Source organism: Podarcis muralis, chromosome 1 (genome assembly GCF_964188315.1).
Source record: "Podarcis muralis chromosome 1, rPodMur119.hap1.1, whole genome shotgun sequence".
Lineage (NCBI taxonomy): Eukaryota > Metazoa > Chordata > Lepidosauria > Squamata > Lacertidae > Podarcis > Podarcis muralis.
The window spans coordinates 57,306,362-57,325,519 of NC_135655.1; the positions used below are offsets into that span (position 1 = coordinate 57,306,362).

Consider the following 19,158-nt stretch of genomic DNA (forward strand, 5'->3'; position numbering starts at 1 on the left):
ATATCGTATTCGCCACGAGCAGGAAGAGGAGGAGCAGGAGGAGGCGCCGGCGGTCCTCGTGCGTTTAGCGTCCGCCCGCTTGCGAAGCTGGCTGGAATTGGTAGCCGCGGGCCTTTCCATGACATACGGATCTTGAGAGTCCCGGTGCCTTCGAGCCCAGTCCTAGGCACTTGGTCCCTCTCTACCGCATAGCCATGCGCGCATAGCGCTGAGCTGAAACCTGCCAATAAGACTGTAACCCCGCTAATTTCAGGTGACAGCAAAAACTGCAAGGTTTTCCGAGGGGGCAGTTAGAGTAAGATCTACTATTTGATTATGGATGTAAACCCCCAAAATGCATTGTATCTCTATCTTCAGTACATTTTATTTTATTGCTATGCCTAGTGGCTGATGCAAATATTCTTCTGATTCTGCAAACCCGCATTTATTTTTTCCGGGAGCGCCTCCACGTTCCGTTTCCAGCTTTGCTTCTCAGCCATGTGCGTTGCCCGCTTCAGTTCCTCGAAGGGCTCCCGTGTATTTCATCCTCTCAAAGAAAGATCTCGCCCTGTGATGCACTCTTTCGTTACTGTCGCCACAACGCAAATAGTGTTGCTGAGAATATAGCCCTGCAGGATGAGCTCCCCAAAGTCCATCTGAGTCCAGTATCCTGTTCCTACAGTAGTCAACCATTCGGAAGCCCGTAATCGGGACCTGAGTGTAACAGCAACACTCCCCACGTTGTAATTCCCAACTGGCATTTAGACGTAGCGCACATAGCCGATACGGGCAGAAGTCCCTGGTAGCCTTATCTACCAAGAAGGCTCAGAATCATGGCCGAAAATTTGATGCCAGTCTCTCCTACCTCTTCCTCAGCCTACACAAAAATATATACAGGCCATGCAATTCTTCCAGCTGAATTTTAAGTTTTTGAATCGTTGGCTTGACTGAAGTGTTTGTGTGTGTGTTTACAAACACCATTCCTGTTTACCATTTGTAACAGAGCTACCTTTTTAAACAGCTTACAGAAACCACTTTTTCCCCAGAACAGAAACCTCAAAATATCCAGTAGTAAGACTTAGCTAATGAACTTCCAATAATCAAGTTTGGGATAGGGATTAACAGTACAGTCCCAGGCCTGTCTACTCAGAAGTCTTGTTGAATTCAGAGATAACTCCCTGCCAGATAAATATGTATAGCATCATAGTCTTAAGGCTAAGCAAATTAACTTGAGATTCAGGAACACAGCTGCATTATACAGTCTATAATAAATTGATTAATCTAGCTCAGTATTGTGTACACTGGCCGGGGGGCGGGGTGTGATTCAGGTATGGCACAATTTCCAGTTTAGCCTACAAGGCAGGGGCAACCCAGTCCATTTTGTGACCTGAGGTGAATCAGGAATTGCCACCTCCTGTCCCCACCGCTGCCACACTCCACCCCCCATACACACACTTTCACTGCCACTGAGAGGGGGGCATTCTGGCAGTGGTGGAAGTGGGCAGAATGCTGCCTCTTGTGCTTCCGCTACCGGAAGTAGGCATTTCATCACATCTCGCGGGCAGGCTGGCTCTGCTACAAGGCATTTTACCCAAGATTACACCAACTGCCCCACACCTGAGATCTACATCGTGGGCAGGTGGAGATGTGGCTGTGGTAGCCCGTGAACAATTGGGAGCCTTAAAGTGCATTGCCAATAAACACGCACTCTACCACAGAGCCATGGACCTTACTGATGGTATTGTCAAGATGCAAGCCTCACATGTACACGATTGTGTTTTCAAATTGCTCCCCAGCAGGGCTTTTTTCAGCCAGAACTCAGGTCCAGCACCTCTCAGATGGGCGCCTCTAAAATGACAAGAAAACAAGGAGAGTTCATAGAGAGTTCCGATACCTCTTTTTCAAGAAAAATAGCACTGCTCCCTAGTTTGTGGGTGCTTTACAACATAAGCCTGTGCTTTACTCTGAAGTGAGCTCTACATGGGACAAGTGCCTAGTGAGTAGGAAATTTAGGTAAATAACTTATTTAAATCACCTTCTCTAATAGAACAAATCATTTTAGTGTCACGTTTTAGTGTTACATATTTTCATTGTAGTCCACCAATTAGATCAAGGAAGTTGGATTTAGTCCCAGATGTCTATTTGTGGGGAGGGAAGTGCAGGGCTGGAAAGCAGGAGTCCTATTTTTCTCCATCCACACTCAAGATATATAAATCATGACTACACAGTAAACAAATATCACTTCTCAAAAGACAAATATATAGCATAATGGTTATCAGGACTATGTGTCATTTTTCAGCCATTTGTAATACGGGTCACATTCACACCATATATATAACACACTAGGATATCACCCTTAGGGGTGCTGAGGGTTGTGAGACCACCGGTATTCCCTTGCCAGTTTCCTCGGAATAGGGATTGTTAAACCACTGGGAATTATAGTTTTGGGAGGGGAATTAGAGGTCTCCAAGAAGTCTCGACACACTTAACAAGTTTTACAGTGGTATCAGTGTTTTAAATGTATGGCATGAACGTGGCCATTCTCTGCGTTTTCCTTCTCTATTCAGGCTTGAAATAGTTGCTGCAAATGAAGCAAGTATCCCAGTGTAGTTGTTTCTTCTATGTAGCCTTTACCACTGTGGATGATCATTGTGAACTTCAGAAGTGTATCCATGAACATTGTTTGAACCACAGTATTAAGAAGATTCAACATCACAGGAAGGAGGCAGGCTTAAGATGAATGGAAGTGTTGAACATTAGGCAGTTGCACAGGGCAGTTCAACGGGAAATACAACCTTCATGGAGATTTTTATTCCTAACGTTTGATTTTAAAAAGAGGAACAAACTGGAGACAAATACATGGCTAATTTGACATTCGTTTCAGAGTTGGATCTGCAGATATCAGCCCTATATATGCATTTAGAACAGATGGGTGTTGCTAGGTTGACACACTATTCGGCTTGTGCTGCTGCCATTATAGAATTTTGCTTGTAGAATGGTGCTTAAAAGGGGGGCTTGGTTGACAAAAAAGCTAGTGAGTAAACATGTTTAGCATGAATTTCCAATAGCCAAAGACTGTAGTATTGGGTACTTCCTGAATCAAGGCAAAACAGCGTAACAGCAAAGATGCTGCAGAATAAACAGAGGTGGGAAAGCATCTTCCTCGTGGTATCGAATGAACTGACCCTCAGTTCATTTCACTGCAGATGAAATATTATGCAGCTTCTCTATTCGGGCATTAACACCCTGAAACATGGGTTTCGTTCACATACCCACTTTTACATTAACTATAGTGTTGTGAAAGTCTTCTCAATTTTATTAAAATCAGTTCTGGAACCTAGTTTTAACTAGCATTATCTTTTGAAAACTTTGTACTACCTAATAAGCTAGTCTTGACTCTTCTGAAAAAGTAGACTTGTGTCTATAGTAATTACTCTGAAGACAGGGGTGGAGAACCTGTGGCCTTTCCAATGTTGCTCAGCTCCAACCCCCATCGGTCCCAGTCAGCACGCTCAATGCTCAGGAATGATGGGAGTCTCAGGTTTCCTGAAAATACTATGTGTACCTAATTGCCTGTCTATATTTACAGGCAATTAGGTACACATAGCGTGCTCTGGTCCATGGGGTCACGAAGAGTCGGACACGACTAAACGACTAAACAACAACATTTACATTAGAAGTGTAAGTCCCATGTCAGATTCTTTACTATATGCTGAAATTTCACAACTATGCCAGCAGTGTTGTTTAAATATTACCTGACTTTCACCCTAAAATGATAGGATGGGTTGCGATTTAAAATACATTTAAAAGTTTTTAAAAAGTTATTACAAAAATGCAATCACAAAAAGGTGTGAAATTATACAGACACACGCTTCTTCTTTGCACACACACCCAGTTGTGTTTAAAACCAGGCTTCCTTCCTTTCTGTGATCTAGGATGCAAATTATCTGTACTGGCAGAAGTTCATTTGGAAGAAACTGGTGGCGAGATTTCACGTAAAATCATGATTGCTGGTGATGTCAGTGTGAAAATAATAAAGCTTATAATAATTTAAATTACATTGTTTTAATGAAAATCCCAGTTCTCACGCTTTTCCCATACAAGAACTACAAAATAAATGCCTCATTGGGCTGGAGCAGTAAAAGGCAATGGTTCACCAATCTGATCTGCAGTCAAAAGTGCAGAATACAGCTGCATAGGCACTAATTTCAATTTCTTCCAGGAACGTCCAAATTAATCACTACCCTCAAATTTCTAATTTTTAAAATTCACAATATTTGCATAGATATATTATTACAAGCTTGGCTTTGAACAATTCTAACACAACATGCAATTTAATAGTCACATTAGGCAACAGTCACAAGAGGGGCAACTTACTATACTTTTAATGTACTACTGTAAGCACCTCTTCCTATCCAAATGAAGGGTGTAATTTTTAAAAATGAAGATTGTACATTAATTAAAAGAATGCTAAGCTGATTGCAAGAGTAAACTTTGTGTGGGTGAAGAGAGATGAAGAACATTACAATGGCAACACCGAAATCACAGAAAAGGCAGGCAAGGTTTTAAAATGTAATTTCTGTTAAGTGGCAGTAGAAACAGGAATGACCAAACACACATTTGAATGTACTGGTGGTATTTAACAAAAAGTAGAATACCAGAGAAAGATGCAGGGCAAAGCTTTGAAAGTTTTGTTTTTTTTTTAACACCAGTGGTATTTTAACATACACTGAAGTTTAGGAATGTAGGCTGCAGTGGAATTTTTTAAAAATATACATCCAGAGTGTTTGATTCTAAATGTCATTGTTTTTTAATAAAGTCATCAGCTTAAAGGTACTGCAGTTAAAAAACAAGGCGCGAAAACACCAAGGCAGACAAAACAGTTCCATTCACTTAATGTCTACAGATTTTACACATGAGCACTTTTCCTTTGTCTCATATGCAAATATAACTCCTACATTGCCTTCAATATGTATTTGATTTCTGTTAAACTGTTTGCCCCACTTTTAACACCATTCAGATGCAGAAATAGTAATAGGAGGGACTCAAACTGCTTTTCATCTTGACTTGTGAGAAAGGTCTAGGAGGATGTAGATGAACAATGAACCGATCATGAAGACTGAACACGGAAATTCTATTTTGATGATAAAGCAGTAACTCTAGAATGGGCACCACAAACAGACACACCTTTCTTAAAACAATTCACAAAACATCTGTAGATCTCATTACCAGAGACTGTTGTGAAGGGCAGTAGCTTTGCCAGATTAAAAAGGAATTAACAAGTGTATTATTGTATCAATATATTAGTTAAGAGTCTGAAGATCATAACTGAATTTTTGGATCCTGAAAAATAATTGGAGGAAAACACTATGGTTGGCATCTCTCTCTCTCGGGAGAAGCACTATCTCATGTCTTTTTGATGGCTGGTCACGGAAGAAGACAGGATTCTAACATACAAAGTGATGATCTGAATAAGGCAAATAAATACATCTAATACTGCTCCTAAGTTGTTTGAACTGTAGCTTTTCTATCACAAATAGGCCTCTATTAAATAGTACTTCACTTTTTTCCAAGCTATGAAGGTGGATGACAATTTCCTAATTCAATATAATCATTTAAGATCCAGTGATCATAAAGACTACCACCAGTGAAGTCATAACATCACCACGTTGGTCTCCAACTCAGGGGTTGCATCCAGAAGTGGAACTCTATTAATTGTACACTTCAATGGACAATGGGGAGGTGATGGTTTTGGTTATTCCTCTTCATGCTGAGCAGCCTCCTATGCACCCTGCAAATCTGCTCCAGAGGCTTAGATGACCCTTTGGAACAGAATGGAAGGGAACAATTAAGGAAAGGGGAAATGAAAAATCTGTTTCCCTCCCTTCAGCGGAAGCGTCCATTATGGTGATGTCCCTTCGGCAAACAAAATGGATACAACCCAATGCCTTCTGGTCATGCTGAGTCACTATGGAGAACATAAGGAATCAATAATATTTAGAAGAGTAGAGCTCAACTTTAAGATGTGTACTTTAGTTTGATTATAGTGCCCAGGGATTCTGGCCTTTATAGCTACAATATTGGCCCTGAAAGTACAAAAATAGTTGAGTAAAATCTCAGAAGCCAAAGAGGGAGGTTAGCAGTATTTCCAAAGTATTCAGAATGTATGGCTTGATTGTGCTGCATGGCTCCTTACAGCCAAAGCTTGCAAAAAATTGTGTAAAATAACCCCAAAGCATGCTATTTGCATAATTCATACTTGCACAGCTTTTCTAGACAAAAATTGGGTGTGTGGTTGTGTGTATAATCACACCACAAATTTCTGCCTATTTAGTTCCTAAATCTGAACCTTTGGCTTCAGATACTGTACCAACCTGTTAGAAGACTTGCTTAGCTGTATAAAATGGATGGGGGTCACTTTTTAGAAATGCAAAAATGCTACTTGTAAGTACTTAGTAATTACAACCTAGGACAACCTCAAAGATGAAAGTAGGTAATTCTCATGGTGATAGCTGAAGTCTTTCTCCTTTCTAAATAAATGGAGGTGGGCACAGATGCTAAGTAATTTAAGAAGAAACCACTACTTGCCAATCAGATTTTAAAAATCTATTCTCTTTTTCAGTTCAATTAACTATACCCATGAAACAAAAACAGTCTTGAAAGGGGATCAGCACCAATACAAAAAGGGCACTGTGCACACAGAATCAGCCTTCTGCAAATATATTCCCAAATAATTCAGAAACTCTTCTTCAGTGGGTTCCATGGGCTGGACTGCTACATTCAACAGGTGCCATGAATACAATTCTCACTACCTGCTCAAACTATTATGTACAGCTCATGAGATGGCTTGAATGATCAGCTTCAACAGTCTTCAATTGGTTGGGGGGGAGCAGAGAAAGAGAAAGAGAGAGAATGAGGGGGAGAGGGAGATGACTGCATCTCCTCAGAAGATAAGTTTCAAGACTCCACAGAAGATAATACACCTACTAACTTTCTGAATATCTTTGAACGTTAACATTTAAAGATCTGGGAATGTGCTTCTGAAGTTTCTGTTTCCCTATTACATTTGCAGTAGTCACTTAAGATACGTTAAAGAATACATTTTTTTTATAAACATGTTTTATTTATCTTGCTTAAATCTGTAACTGCTGGCTGTAATTTCCCTTAAAGGGGAAACCGATCCAAACACATACTGGTGCTTTTCAAAAGAGAGCAATTTAAAAGGGCAGCAGCAGGGATTTGAGATTTCTTAAAACCTTCAGGCTGCAAAATAGAAATAATGTAACCAAAAGTGTTATGAATATCCATTAATTCCCATCAGTACCGACATCCGTTATTTGGGCAATAATACAGCAAGATCAAGTATCAGTGGCAGACAAGGGGGAAAAATAAGGAAAGATAAGAATACCAATCCTTACAAATGTCATTGCTATCCCAGAAATGTGTTCAGGAGAGAATTCTTTAACACTTCACATTGCAACAAATGTGGCCATTCAGATTACATCTTCTATTTCTTACAGAAAAATTTAAAGTGCCAATCAAAGCCTAATTCTGGGTTTACACAATTATATCAACAGCTACACAAAACAATTAATGCATCCCTTTGCCACAGCAAGTCAGGCCTAATAAAAAAAAATGCTGTAACCAAGGGTGTGCCCTAAGCTGTCCATCAGCTTATTAGTTGGGGTATAGGCATCATTTATTATGCATCACAGATGTTCAGTGCTTCAGTCTAACAGAAAAAGCTGAAATGCAGTTGCTCTGTCAAACCACAATTCGCTTCTTCCATCTTCCTTTCATGTCAAAGTTTAAATACACCAATTTTCTGAGTAAAACATTTAGGGATTTAGATATTTTTATCCGAATTTGCTGCAGCACTATATAATGTCAATGGAGTCAGTGGGGTTATTTCTGCCTGTTCAGTTAACTATGGAGATTTTCATAACCCTAAAACTGCCATTTTTTGCTTTTAATCAGAGCAAGGGTAAAAATTCTGGATCTCATGTGCAAGGCTCAAGATGATGCTTAGGATAGAACATGCAGAGTAAACGTTGTTTCTTTCCATATCCAGGTATAAAGCTGACAACTGTAGTCTTGTCTTTATGGGCAATGAAAATAATCCCTTTACTATGAACTTCCTATAAAGGAGAACCAAGAGATAACTCTTCTGGAACATGTATGGTACACTGGCCAGTGTGTTTTTGGCGTTTAAATGTAATCCTGTGAATTAGTTTAATTCACTTGCTGAGCATTCATTTGAGGCATCCCTCTGTTGGGTCTTGGGGGCCCTCCACGACCTAGAAAATAAAAATAGCATTTTATTTTTGGATCAAGTGAGATCCTTTAATAGTCAGAATGGCTGCCTCTCTAAAGTCTGGTCCCCTACTATGTTTGTCTAATAAATGCCTAGAGACAATAAGAAGAGGAATGATACCTATTCGCTCACCAGGTGAAGACAGGCTTTGAATGTACACAAACAACTTACTTACATCAGTCTTAAATCTAACCTTTGTTCCAAATGCCTACCAATCTACTACCAATAAGCCATAAACTATATTTCAGTGAACACAACTACAAAGTACTATTGAAATGTAGTAACTGAATAACAGTATTGTATACAGTTCTAAAACAAAATATAGTATAGACAATTGTCAGTGTGCTGATCCAAGACACTAAAAGGGCAGTATCTGGTTAGAACTGCTTCCAGTGGTTCTATTTCGTATTTCGGTACATCAAAGCAATCGTAAGAAATTCCTGTAATTTACTTTCGTTCAATGGATTTTCTGGAAGGATTTATAATAAAGTTTGCACTAGATGAGATTTAACTATCTTTTTTGCCTCATCTTAAGTCCTACATCCATTTTCAGCTGGTGCACTAAAAAATTATTGGCTTCTATCCACTCAAGAGCAGGCATAGTGCCAACATGTAGAGTCCCCCACCCACAAGACTAAAAAGCCCATCCTCCCACCAAGTGTACATACATTGGTGACATAAGGGGGCACTGCAGGGAACTAAATACCTGTTTATGTGCTTCCTATAGCACCATCCAGCTTCCTTCTGCACATCCTGTGCTCATACTGGCAAGGGAAATTTGGGGTGGGGTGGGGCAAGAGGCTCTACTGAGCCCTCTGGAATGAATTCTTGCACAGGGAGTACACCCACACTTGACTGAACTGCAGCCACTGCTTTGCTTATTTTCCAATTGCAAACTATTTTGTACACTTAAGTATACAGCAGCAAACAGAATAAAGTTGAAAATATGTATGCTATTTACATGCGAAATTGAGTAGGTCTTTTTCAACAGATTCCATCTGGATACAAGAATATAGCATCTTATGTAGCTGAAAACAGAATTTCTGAACAGGCTACAAATAATGCAAGATCTTTATTGAAATCCAAGTAGCAATAGCAAAATACAAAAGCAGACACTATTGGAGCTTGCCAAACATTTTTCACAGCAGAATTACACACCTCACAATTGGGTAAGCTTACATTTTCAACAGTGGCTTGGGCAAGGAATAAAAAGCAACCTAGTAGCCTTAAATAAAAGCCGAGAAAGGAAGTTTAACAATATACAGTTCAAAAATCAAATTCATGAACAACTTTCAACAAATGTCTACAACAGTTAAACACATGTGAACTGAAACAGCTGAAAGTCTGCAACTCCTAAGAGCCTCTCTACATATTCAATCAGAGATTCACCACTTGAATATTACCTCGAGGGGCTCCCCGAGGACCACTTTGTCCAGAGCCACGCTTGAAATTCTGTTGATATCCATCCTAGAAAAAAAGATGACCAAAGAGAAGTGCAACAAGTTTCATTAAAATGGTTTTAAAAATTGTCATTTCAGTATTTTATTTCAGGATATACCGTATTTTTCGCTCTTTAAGATGCACCCTACCGTAAAACGCACCTAGTTTTAGAGGAGAACAGGAAAAAAAATATTCTCTCCCACTCAGCGAAGTGGCAGGAGAAACGGAGCCCCTTCCATTTCTCCTCCCGCTTCGCTGAAGGGGCGCTACACAGAGAGGGAAAGATGCACAGTGCCTCTCCAGCGAAGCGAAGCCAGAAGAACAAGAGGGATTGGTGCGCACCGATCCCTCTTGCTCTCCTGAGTTCAGCAAAAGCTGCGCAGCCTGCATTCACTCCATAAGACGCACACACATTTCCCCTTACTTTTTAGGAGGGGTTGCGTCTTATAGAGTGAAAAATACGGTTAGTTTTTGGAAGTCCCTGTCCAGGATTCAAATGGGCATATGTGCTATTTCAGTCACACCCTTAAAAACCATTTCAGAAGATTGGGGGACAAGGGGATGCAGCTAAAAGAGAAAGCCATTAGCACCCTTCCTTTCTTGTGCACACATAGAAATGCTTTCTGTTCACACATGGGGCAGATGGAATCAAAACCCAGAAAACGGCAAGCTGGAATTTGAACACAATATTGCAATGTCCCTAAGAACAGAGTTCTAGTCAATCTAGAACAAGAGACTTGCAATGTTGTTCAGGAGGGGTGGCGGGGGAGAGAAGACAAGAATTTGGAGTGGTGAAAGAATACCTTTTTTCTCAACTTCCACCCATCCCCTGGTGATCCTATGTCGTTCCATATAGGACTAGGCAGCTGCCCACCCCAACCCACAGTATTTTATAACTATTATTTGAGGCAGGAGAAGAGAAGCACAGGCAACTTTTTTCATTTCCTTCCTCCTGAGAAAGCCACCACTTCGCTTAGGGAGAAGAGTTGGGCTTCTTAACCACACAGCACTCATTCCCTCCCAACTTGAAGCCTCTGCAGCTCCAGGGCACTTACTAGATGCCACCAGGGGCTTGAGTAGGCCAACTTCCTATCTCTGTCTGCCCTCTCCCTCCCTTCAAATGACACACTTTCTGTATCTCAACTCAACAAGAGGTATAACTGGTAAAATTCTCAAAGGCTGCTGGACCTCTGGTTTTTTAGGCAACAGATGGGGAACCTTTGGCTCTCCGGATGCTGCTGAACTACAACTTCCATCAACCTCAGCAAACATGGCCATTGGCTAGGCATGATGAGAATTGTAATCCAAAAACATTTAGAAGACCAAAGCCCCCCCACACCTGCTCTAGACCCTCCTCTCTCTTGGCCATTAGCAGTTCAAGTTCACAGATTGCTGTCAGATATTTTGGGGTGACTCAAGTTAACAAACTGCCTTATAATTGGCAGTATAATTCTATACTTCTACATAATAATAATAATAATAATAATTTATTATTTGTACCCCGCCCATCTGGCTGGGTTTCCCCAGCCACTCTGGGCGGCTTCCAACAAAGATAAAAAAATACACTAAAATGTCACATATTAAAAACTTCCCTGAACAGGGCTGCCTTCAGATGTCTTCTGAATGTCAGGTAGTTGTTTATCGCTTTGACATCTGATGGGAGGGCGTTCCACAGGGCGGGTGCCACTACCGAAAAGGCCCTCTGCCTGGTTCCCTGTAACTTGACCTCTCGTAGTGAGGGAACCGCCAGAAGGCCCTCGGAGCTGGACCTCAGTGTCCGGGCAGAACGATGGGGGTGGAGACGCTCCTTCAGATATACTGGACCAAGGCCGTTTAGGGCTTTAAAGGTCAGCACCAACACTTTGAATTGTGCTCGGAAACTTACTGGGAGCCAATGTAGGTCTTTCAAGACCGGTGTTATATGGTCTCGGCGGCCGCACCCAGTCACCAGTCTAGCTGCCGCATTCTGGATTAGTTGTAGTTTCCGGGTCACCTTCAAAGGTAGCCCCACGTAGAGCGCATTGCAGTAGTCCAAGCGGGAGATAACCAGAGCATGTACCACTCTGGCGAGACAGTCCGCAGGCAGATAGGGTCTCAGCCTACGTACCAGATGGAGCTGGTAAACAGCTGCCCTGGATACAGATTTGACCTGTGCCTCCATGGACAGCTGTGAGTCCAAAATGACTCCCAGGCTGCGCACCTGGTCCTTCAGGGGCACAGTTACCCCATTCAGGACCAGGGAATCCTCCACACCTGCCCGCCTCCTGTCCCCCAAAAACAGTACTTCTGTCTTGTCGGGATTCAACCTCAATCTGTTAGCCGCCATCCATCCTCCAACCGCCTCCAGGCACTCACACAGGACCTTCACCGCCTTCACTGGTTCTGATTTAAAAGAGAGGTAGAGCTGGGTATCATCCGCATACTGATGAACACCCAGCCCAAACCTCCTGATGATCTCTCCCAGTGGCTGCATGTAAATGTTGAAAAGCATGGGGGAGAGGACAGAGCCCTGAGGCACCCCACAAGTGAGGGCCCAGGGGTCTGAACACTCATCCCCCACCACCACTTTCTGAACACGGCCCAGGAGGAAGGAGCGGAACCACTGTATGACAGTGCCCCCAGCTCCCAGCCCCTCAAGACGGTCCAGAAGGATGTTATGGTCGATGGTATCAAACGCCGCTGAGAGATCCAGCAGAACTAGGAAACAGCTCTCACCTTTGTCCCTAGCCCGCCGGAGATCATCAACCAGTGCGACCAAGGCAGTTTCAGTCCCATGATGAGGCCTGAATCCCGACTGGAAGGGATCCAAATGGTCCGCTTCTTCCAGGCGTGCCTGGAGTTGTTCAGCAACCACTCGCTCAATCACCTTGCCCAAGAATGGAAGATTTGAGACTGGGCGATAATTGGCCATCGTGGCCGCATCTAAAGATGGTTTTTTAAGAAGCGGTTTAATAACCGCCTCTTTCAGCGGGTCTGGGAAGGCTCCCTCACGGAGGGAAGCATTCACCACCCCACGAAGCCCATCGCCCAGTCCTTCCCGGCTAGCTTTTATAAGCCAGGATGGGCAAGGATCCAGGAGACAGGTGGTTGGCTTCACTCGTCCAAGCAGCCTGTCCACATCCTCGGAGGTAACAGGTTGGAATTGATCCCACACAACTTGACTAGACAGGACTCTAGCACTCTCCCGCCCCGGCCCTGCTCCCACGGTGGAGTCTACCTCTTCCCGAATCTGAGCGATTTTATCTGCAAAAAACTTCGCAAAATCATTGCAGGAGATCATGAGGCCCATACTGGGCCCAGATGTCGCAGGTGGTTCCGCTAAATTGTGAACCACCTGAAAAAGTCTCCTGCTGCTGTTTTCTGCAGATGCAATAGAGGCGGCGAAGAAGGTCTTCTTCGCCGTCGCTATCGCCACTTGGTAGGCTCGACGTTGAGCTCTAACCTGTGTCCGGTCAGATTCGGAATGGGTTATCCGCCACCGGCGCTCTAGCCGTCTCAACGATTGTTTCATTGCCCTCAGATCCGTGGAGAACCACGGGGCTCTCCGGGCTCCATGCAATCGGAGAGGGCGCTTTGGAGCCAAACAGTCAATAGCCCTGGTTAACTCCACATTCCAGCGGGCCACCAGGGAATCGGCTGAAAGGCCATCAACATGGGATAAAGCATCCCCTACCACTCTCTGGAAACCATTTGGATCCATTAAGTGGCGGGGGCGGACCATCCGAATTGGTCCCACCTCCCTGCAGAGGGGATGGGTCGCGGAGAAGTCCAGTTGCACCAGGAAGTGATCTGACCATGGCACTTCTTTCGTTTCGCTTTTACTTAGTGTCAGATCACCAACATCCATAGAGGTAAACACCAGGTCCAAGGCATGTCCGCGGCTATGGGTTGGGCCAGAATTATTCAGGGACAGCCCCATGGAGGCCATGCTTTCCACGAAGTCCCGAGCAGCCCCTTGTAAGGTCGTGTCGGCATGGATGTTAAAATCCCCTAGGACAACCAAGCTAGGTGTCTCCAGGAGGACATCCGCCACGACCTGAAGCAGCTCGGGCAGGGAATCCTTGGTGCAGCGGGGAGGTCGGTACACCAGTAGGAATCCTGTACTGCCCCTATTGCCCAACTTCCAGAACATGCACTCGGAAAACTGGGTCTTCCCAATAGGACGCCTGGTGCAAACTAATGACTTCCTAAAAATCACTGCAACCCCCCCTCCCCGCCCACATGACCTGGGTTGCTGTGCGTAAGAGAAACCTGGTGGACAAGCAGCGGCAAGGACAGGCCCATCCGCTTCATCCAACCAAGTCTCTGTCACACATGCCAGGTCAAATCCTCCATCCATGATCAAGTCATGGATGGCAGTGGTCTTATGAATCATTGACCTGGCATTGCACAGCAGCACCTTCAGGTCATGTGGGTATCCCTTGCTGATTCTAGTATCCATCCGGTCAGGACCAGACCCGGAGGCAGGGATAGTCCTCAGACAACGACTAAACCTGCCTCCTCTGTAATGACATGGTCTGGTCTTACATACTTGAGTTATGTAGAAACTTCTCCCTTATTCTTTGGTGAGCTCATTTTGCTTCTCAATTGATAAGCCCCTCACCTAGTAATGTCAGTACTAAATGGAGTATGATGGCAAATGGATGCAGTCTAACAAAGCAGACTAGGAGGCAGAAAGTATATAGGCAGTGGCCTATTTGTACCCAATGGGAAAACTGTTAACCAAGGATTTCTAAAAGTAGATTTTATCTTTAGATTAAAAATCAATCCAAATATAAATTTCTTATGCAATGAAACTTTTATTAAAATATGCATTTTCTCAAGCATTATAAACTAAGGAACTCTTTCCACTGTTCCATCAACTTACCCGCTGGTAGGTGGAATAGTCGCGAGGAGCACTGAATTGTGCCTGTGTGTAACCACTATTTGGAGTGTTGGAAAATGAAGGGCGGTAGCCATCATAACCTCCTAAAAATCAGAGGGGAAAACTAATTGAAAAGTATTGCATACCTTATAAAGGATATATGTATATATTCAGAATAAAACAATATTCAATTTAAGGAAAAATATTCTCTATTAAAGAAAGCAATCCAAAGGTCATCTAAGAGATTGAGAGAAAAAACACACCGGAAGGAAAAATTTCAAGCTGGTAAGCTTTCGGTATAGACATTGTAGTTGTAGTCCAATATCATCTTCGGACCCAAGGTTAAAAAGCACAGTGACAGGCTTTTACAATGTAATAATGTGCAGCAGGAAAATACGTAACACCTAACCCTTCCTGATACAAAGTAAGTGGATACACGTTTAAACTGCACCTGGGCTCCTGGGCACTATTCATTGTCTTCAGTTTTGTTCAAGACTTCACATTGTGTGTAATATATATTTAGCAATGTCATTATTTAAAGTGATTTAATAAATGCAGGCACCAAAATAAAGAATCCCACAAAATGCCATATGCTGAATAAATGAAAGACTTGCTTTTGTAAGCCAAGGAAGTAACAAGCCCTGAAAAAGATGCAGCCATTTAGCAGGTTACAAAAATGGAAAGTCAGTTTCATACTACATCATGTTATGTTTCCAGTCAAACAACTCCATTGTTAGTTCATACTCATAGTTTGCTGTCGTGTAATTTTTACTTAGTACCATATGCACTAATATTATAGCAGAGGAAAAGCGGCAGCAAGCTGACCAATCTGTAGTATATTAAATTAATAATTTAAAAAAAATCATTGAAGCATGCTACTACAATGCTTAAGCTTCTGGACAGTTTGCATTTCTGGAAAACATTCAGAATTAGTCTCAAAAGGTTTTTAAGTTTTTACCTCTAAACCCATTGGCTGGTCCCCTGTATCCATTCATTAAGCCTCGAGTGCCGCGTGATCCACCACGAGACACTCCTCGGCTGTTATAATAAGGCTGACTGTTACGTGGGAACCCAGTATTCTGTTGTGGAGGCTGCTGGTGGTTACCTGCCACTTGATGGGACTGGTCCGGGGAACCATGGTAGGTGCCAACCACTAAAATGAAGAGAGAGAAGAAAGAAGTGCAAAAAGCTTGAATTTACTTATAATTCCAGTTTCCTAAAGACTCAAATAATATCAAGCTAACTCACCAATGAACTTTGCTTAAGAGCCACCAAGTACGACAGTAAATGTTTACCTACCTAAAGAAAGATTGTTTGCAGAATTAAATTGAACATTGCAGTCTAAATACCCTGATCATTGAGAATGTTCTCTGGATGTCCTTTGGCATAACCACACAGATTTAATTTGATAGTGCTTAACATTTGGGAGGTGAATTTTTATTTCATGTAGTGCATAAACTGCACTTTTCCCCTAAGTCCCTACAAATACTATAAAACTTCCTTCCACCTCACCATACATGCTTGAAATGCTACTTCAACAGCATCAATCAAGATATGCTTGTTTGGTCTACATTATCTTGAAAACTTATCCTTTCAGAATGAAGCATTTAAGTTCTATCTTTCACAAGTTTACCTGTCTGAAGCTGCTGTTCTTGCTGAAGTTCCGATTGCTCTACTTGGTGAGGCTGATTGGAGAAAGGCTGGCTGTAACTGGTCTGGTACTGATTTTGTTGCTTTAAAGTTTCTGGCTCATTGACAGGAGGAACAGGTGCATTCATGTTAAATACCTATATGAGAAGCAAATGAGAACCAAAGAGATTCAATATTCTGAATAAATTGATAAATTACCAAATACACCTTGCAACTTTTAGAAAGTTAAATGTCTTGGAAATTACTACTACTGTCCACGGTACAATTAACCATTATGTAATCAAGATGCTGACTTCCAAATGTTTTGCAGTCTATAATAAATATGATTGTTCAGTACTTACTGTCTGCATGGACTGGAATGGAGCTGCATTAACATTGATTCCGCTGCTATGCAAAGGTTTGCTAGAGGCAGCCTGAAATACCTGAGGCTGGGATGCAGCTGGAAGAGGCGATGATGTTGGTGTCTGATCTGCACTTAAGGTTATTGAAGCCTGCCAAATAAATTTCAATCTGATGTTAGCAAGCCATGAATCAACTTTGTGTGATATCATATTATAGAAGCATAGGTAACTGATGGCCAAGTGTTCCCAAGACAAGGATAAGCTAAGATCCCTACTTATCTAACACTTATTATCATGCTCTATGTCTTTGAGATATGGACCTAAGCATTGTCCCTCTACACTACACCCATATACATGAAGTTCTGGAGCAGGTTACACTGAATCAGTAATGTCCCTCCTCCCCTTGCCAAGCAAAATGAACTTGCCTGAATCTGGTCAATTGATTCTTTCTGAGGCCGTTGTTCTGTTGAATGAGAAGGCTGATACATGGGCTGGGATGCTGTATATCCCTCACTTGTGGAAGAAACCAAGGGGACCTGTCAAAGTTTTAAAATTAAGCAGATACTCCTGCCAGGGCCTCTGGGTACATTTCTTGCTATTAATCTCATATGGTTTTACTGACACCTGCGCTAACAACATTCTTTTGCTCAGTTCAATTATCTTTAGATTACCTTTAGTATTCATTACTCCCAGTAAACAATTACAAGTTTTGCCAAAAGTTTTATTTTGCAAGTTTCCATCACAGCCAGATAAAAAACAACATTTTGCTAAAATTTTGCCACATTTTAGTATTTGCAGAACTGCATGCAAACATAGATGTTCATACACCTGAGTGCAGGCTAATACTAATTTCAAAATACTTGGGCCTATGATAAGGACTTTCACATGATGGGGGCAGGAATAGGCCTCAGACATTCCTGACAACACACAAATTAAAAGCTTGCTATGAGCTAGGTGAACCGAGCTTACAATACACACATTAATAATCAGATACGGATGTTTCTTTCAATTCCCTGTGGATTGGGAAGAAAACACAGATAGGCAAAACGTTCATGTGGGGACTCCCGAGGACAAATCCAAGGCCCAAATATGTAGTAACAGGAATCTGCTTTACAGAGCACCAAAAGATTGGTGCCTCTCGCTTGCCTATGCCGACTGGCAGCAACTCTCCAGGGTTTTGGGGGAACAGAGGAAATTCAGCCAGTAGTTGTCCAGGTACAGTTCTTACCTGTGTGGCTTCAGGTTGGACAGGAACCTGGGTGGACTGCGCAAGCCTCGATTCAGTATGAACTGGAAATACAGTAATATTACCCATAATAAAATAGTGTTTGTGTTAGATGTTATCTGAACTACTGTCTATTTGTTTAATATAAGCTTATATATTTCTGCTGTAGAATACTGCATTGAAACTAAACATATTAGTTTTCCACATTAAACCTAACAGCTGCAATCACAGCCTCAGATTGTATCCGATTTTTTATTAATCAACTACTTGCTCTTTGTTCAGTATTTACAAGCCTGGCATCAAACAGACTTCATCAGAATATAAAAAGTAGTTCACATCCTACTAGCCTCACTTGAAAACCTATAAGATGACAAATGTTTCTACCAGTCAACTCCCTTGACAGTATTTAAATAATGCACATTTCTAGATTTAGATTTCTGAATTCTTCGTAACTTAGTACTTCCAACTATACCAAAATCTTACTCCAACTAGATATTAATTTGATTTTACCAACCTGGAGGGCAAACCATCTGGGGTATATCCAAGTTTTGTGCTGCATTCATAGGCTGAGCTGAAACAATAGCAGGGTCGAGTGCCTGATTCTCAAATTCCAACATGGAGTCCTAGATAATTAAGACAAGATTCAAGCAAGCTACACAAGAAACAGAATCCCTTCAAAAGTACCATATATACTCGAGTATAAGCCAACTTTTTCAGCACATTTTTTATGCTGAAAAAGCCCGCTTTGGCTTATACTTGAGCAAGGCGGGCGGCGGCAGAGGGACGAGCGACCCAAAAGGAGCCCTTTCTCGTCACTGGTGCCACCACCTCTCACAAGGGCAGGCACAGGAGCTGCGGTTGGGAGAGGCGCTGCGCTGCGCTGCGCTGCGCCTTTCGGGCTGCTTGTTCTTCCACCGCCGTTTGTGGTGTGGTGAACCGGCTTATACTTGAGTCAATAAGTTTTCCCAGTTTTTTGTGCTAAAATTAGGTGCCTTGGCTTATATTCAGGTCGGCTTATACTCGAGTATATACGGTAACCAGCAAGCCAGCCAGGGCTAACCTCTCTGAATTAAATGAATGCAAGTGAAATGTGCCCAATTTCAACAGGACTGTAATTCCCGAGAATCCCTTTTGACCAAGTCCAACTATGAATAAGGAAAACAACATACCTGCATGAAGTTGTAGGGGCCTTGCATTTGTGCCATAAGGTCCTGTACTCGTTGTCTCCTAACAAGAGGATCTGCTTGAGCCACAGCAGTCAGCGTATGGGCATCTGGAACTGGAGGAGATGTAGCCTGTGGCTGTTGCTGGAGCGAATTTACCACCTACATCAGAAATGGCCAAT

At 42.4% G+C, this 19,158-nt stretch overlaps 1 protein-coding gene across 5 annotated transcripts in view; it reads right to left on the reverse strand.

Moving 5' to 3' along the window:
• Window positions 1-4,025: 4,025 nt before the first annotated feature.
• The window catches only part of CAPRIN1 (cell cycle associated protein 1), a 35,719-nt gene continuing 20,586 nt past the window's right edge, over window positions 4,026-19,158 (reverse strand). For 3 of the 5 annotated variants that reach the window (XM_028728221.2, XM_028728229.2, XM_028728211.2), the window contains 10 exons: window positions 18,983-19,138; window positions 18,328-18,436; window positions 17,817-17,878; window positions 17,014-17,124; window positions 16,589-16,738; window positions 16,231-16,384; window positions 15,556-15,750; window positions 14,601-14,701; window positions 9,697-9,760; window positions 4,026-8,276 (listed from right to left, as the gene is read on the reverse strand). In XM_028728221.2, coding sequence (XP_028584054.2) covers window positions 8,212-8,276; window positions 9,697-9,760; window positions 14,601-14,701; window positions 15,556-15,750; window positions 16,231-16,384; window positions 16,589-16,738; window positions 17,014-17,124; window positions 17,817-17,878; window positions 18,328-18,436; window positions 18,983-19,138 — 1,167 coding nt within the window. In that variant the 3' untranslated portion in view covers window positions 4,026-8,211. The remainder of the gene's footprint in view (window positions 8,277-9,696; window positions 9,761-14,600; window positions 14,702-15,555; window positions 15,751-16,230; window positions 16,385-16,588; window positions 16,739-17,013; window positions 17,125-17,816; window positions 17,879-18,327; window positions 18,437-18,982; window positions 19,139-19,158) is intronic. The other 2 variants (XM_028728243.2, XM_028728234.2) reach the window with 2 other exon arrangements.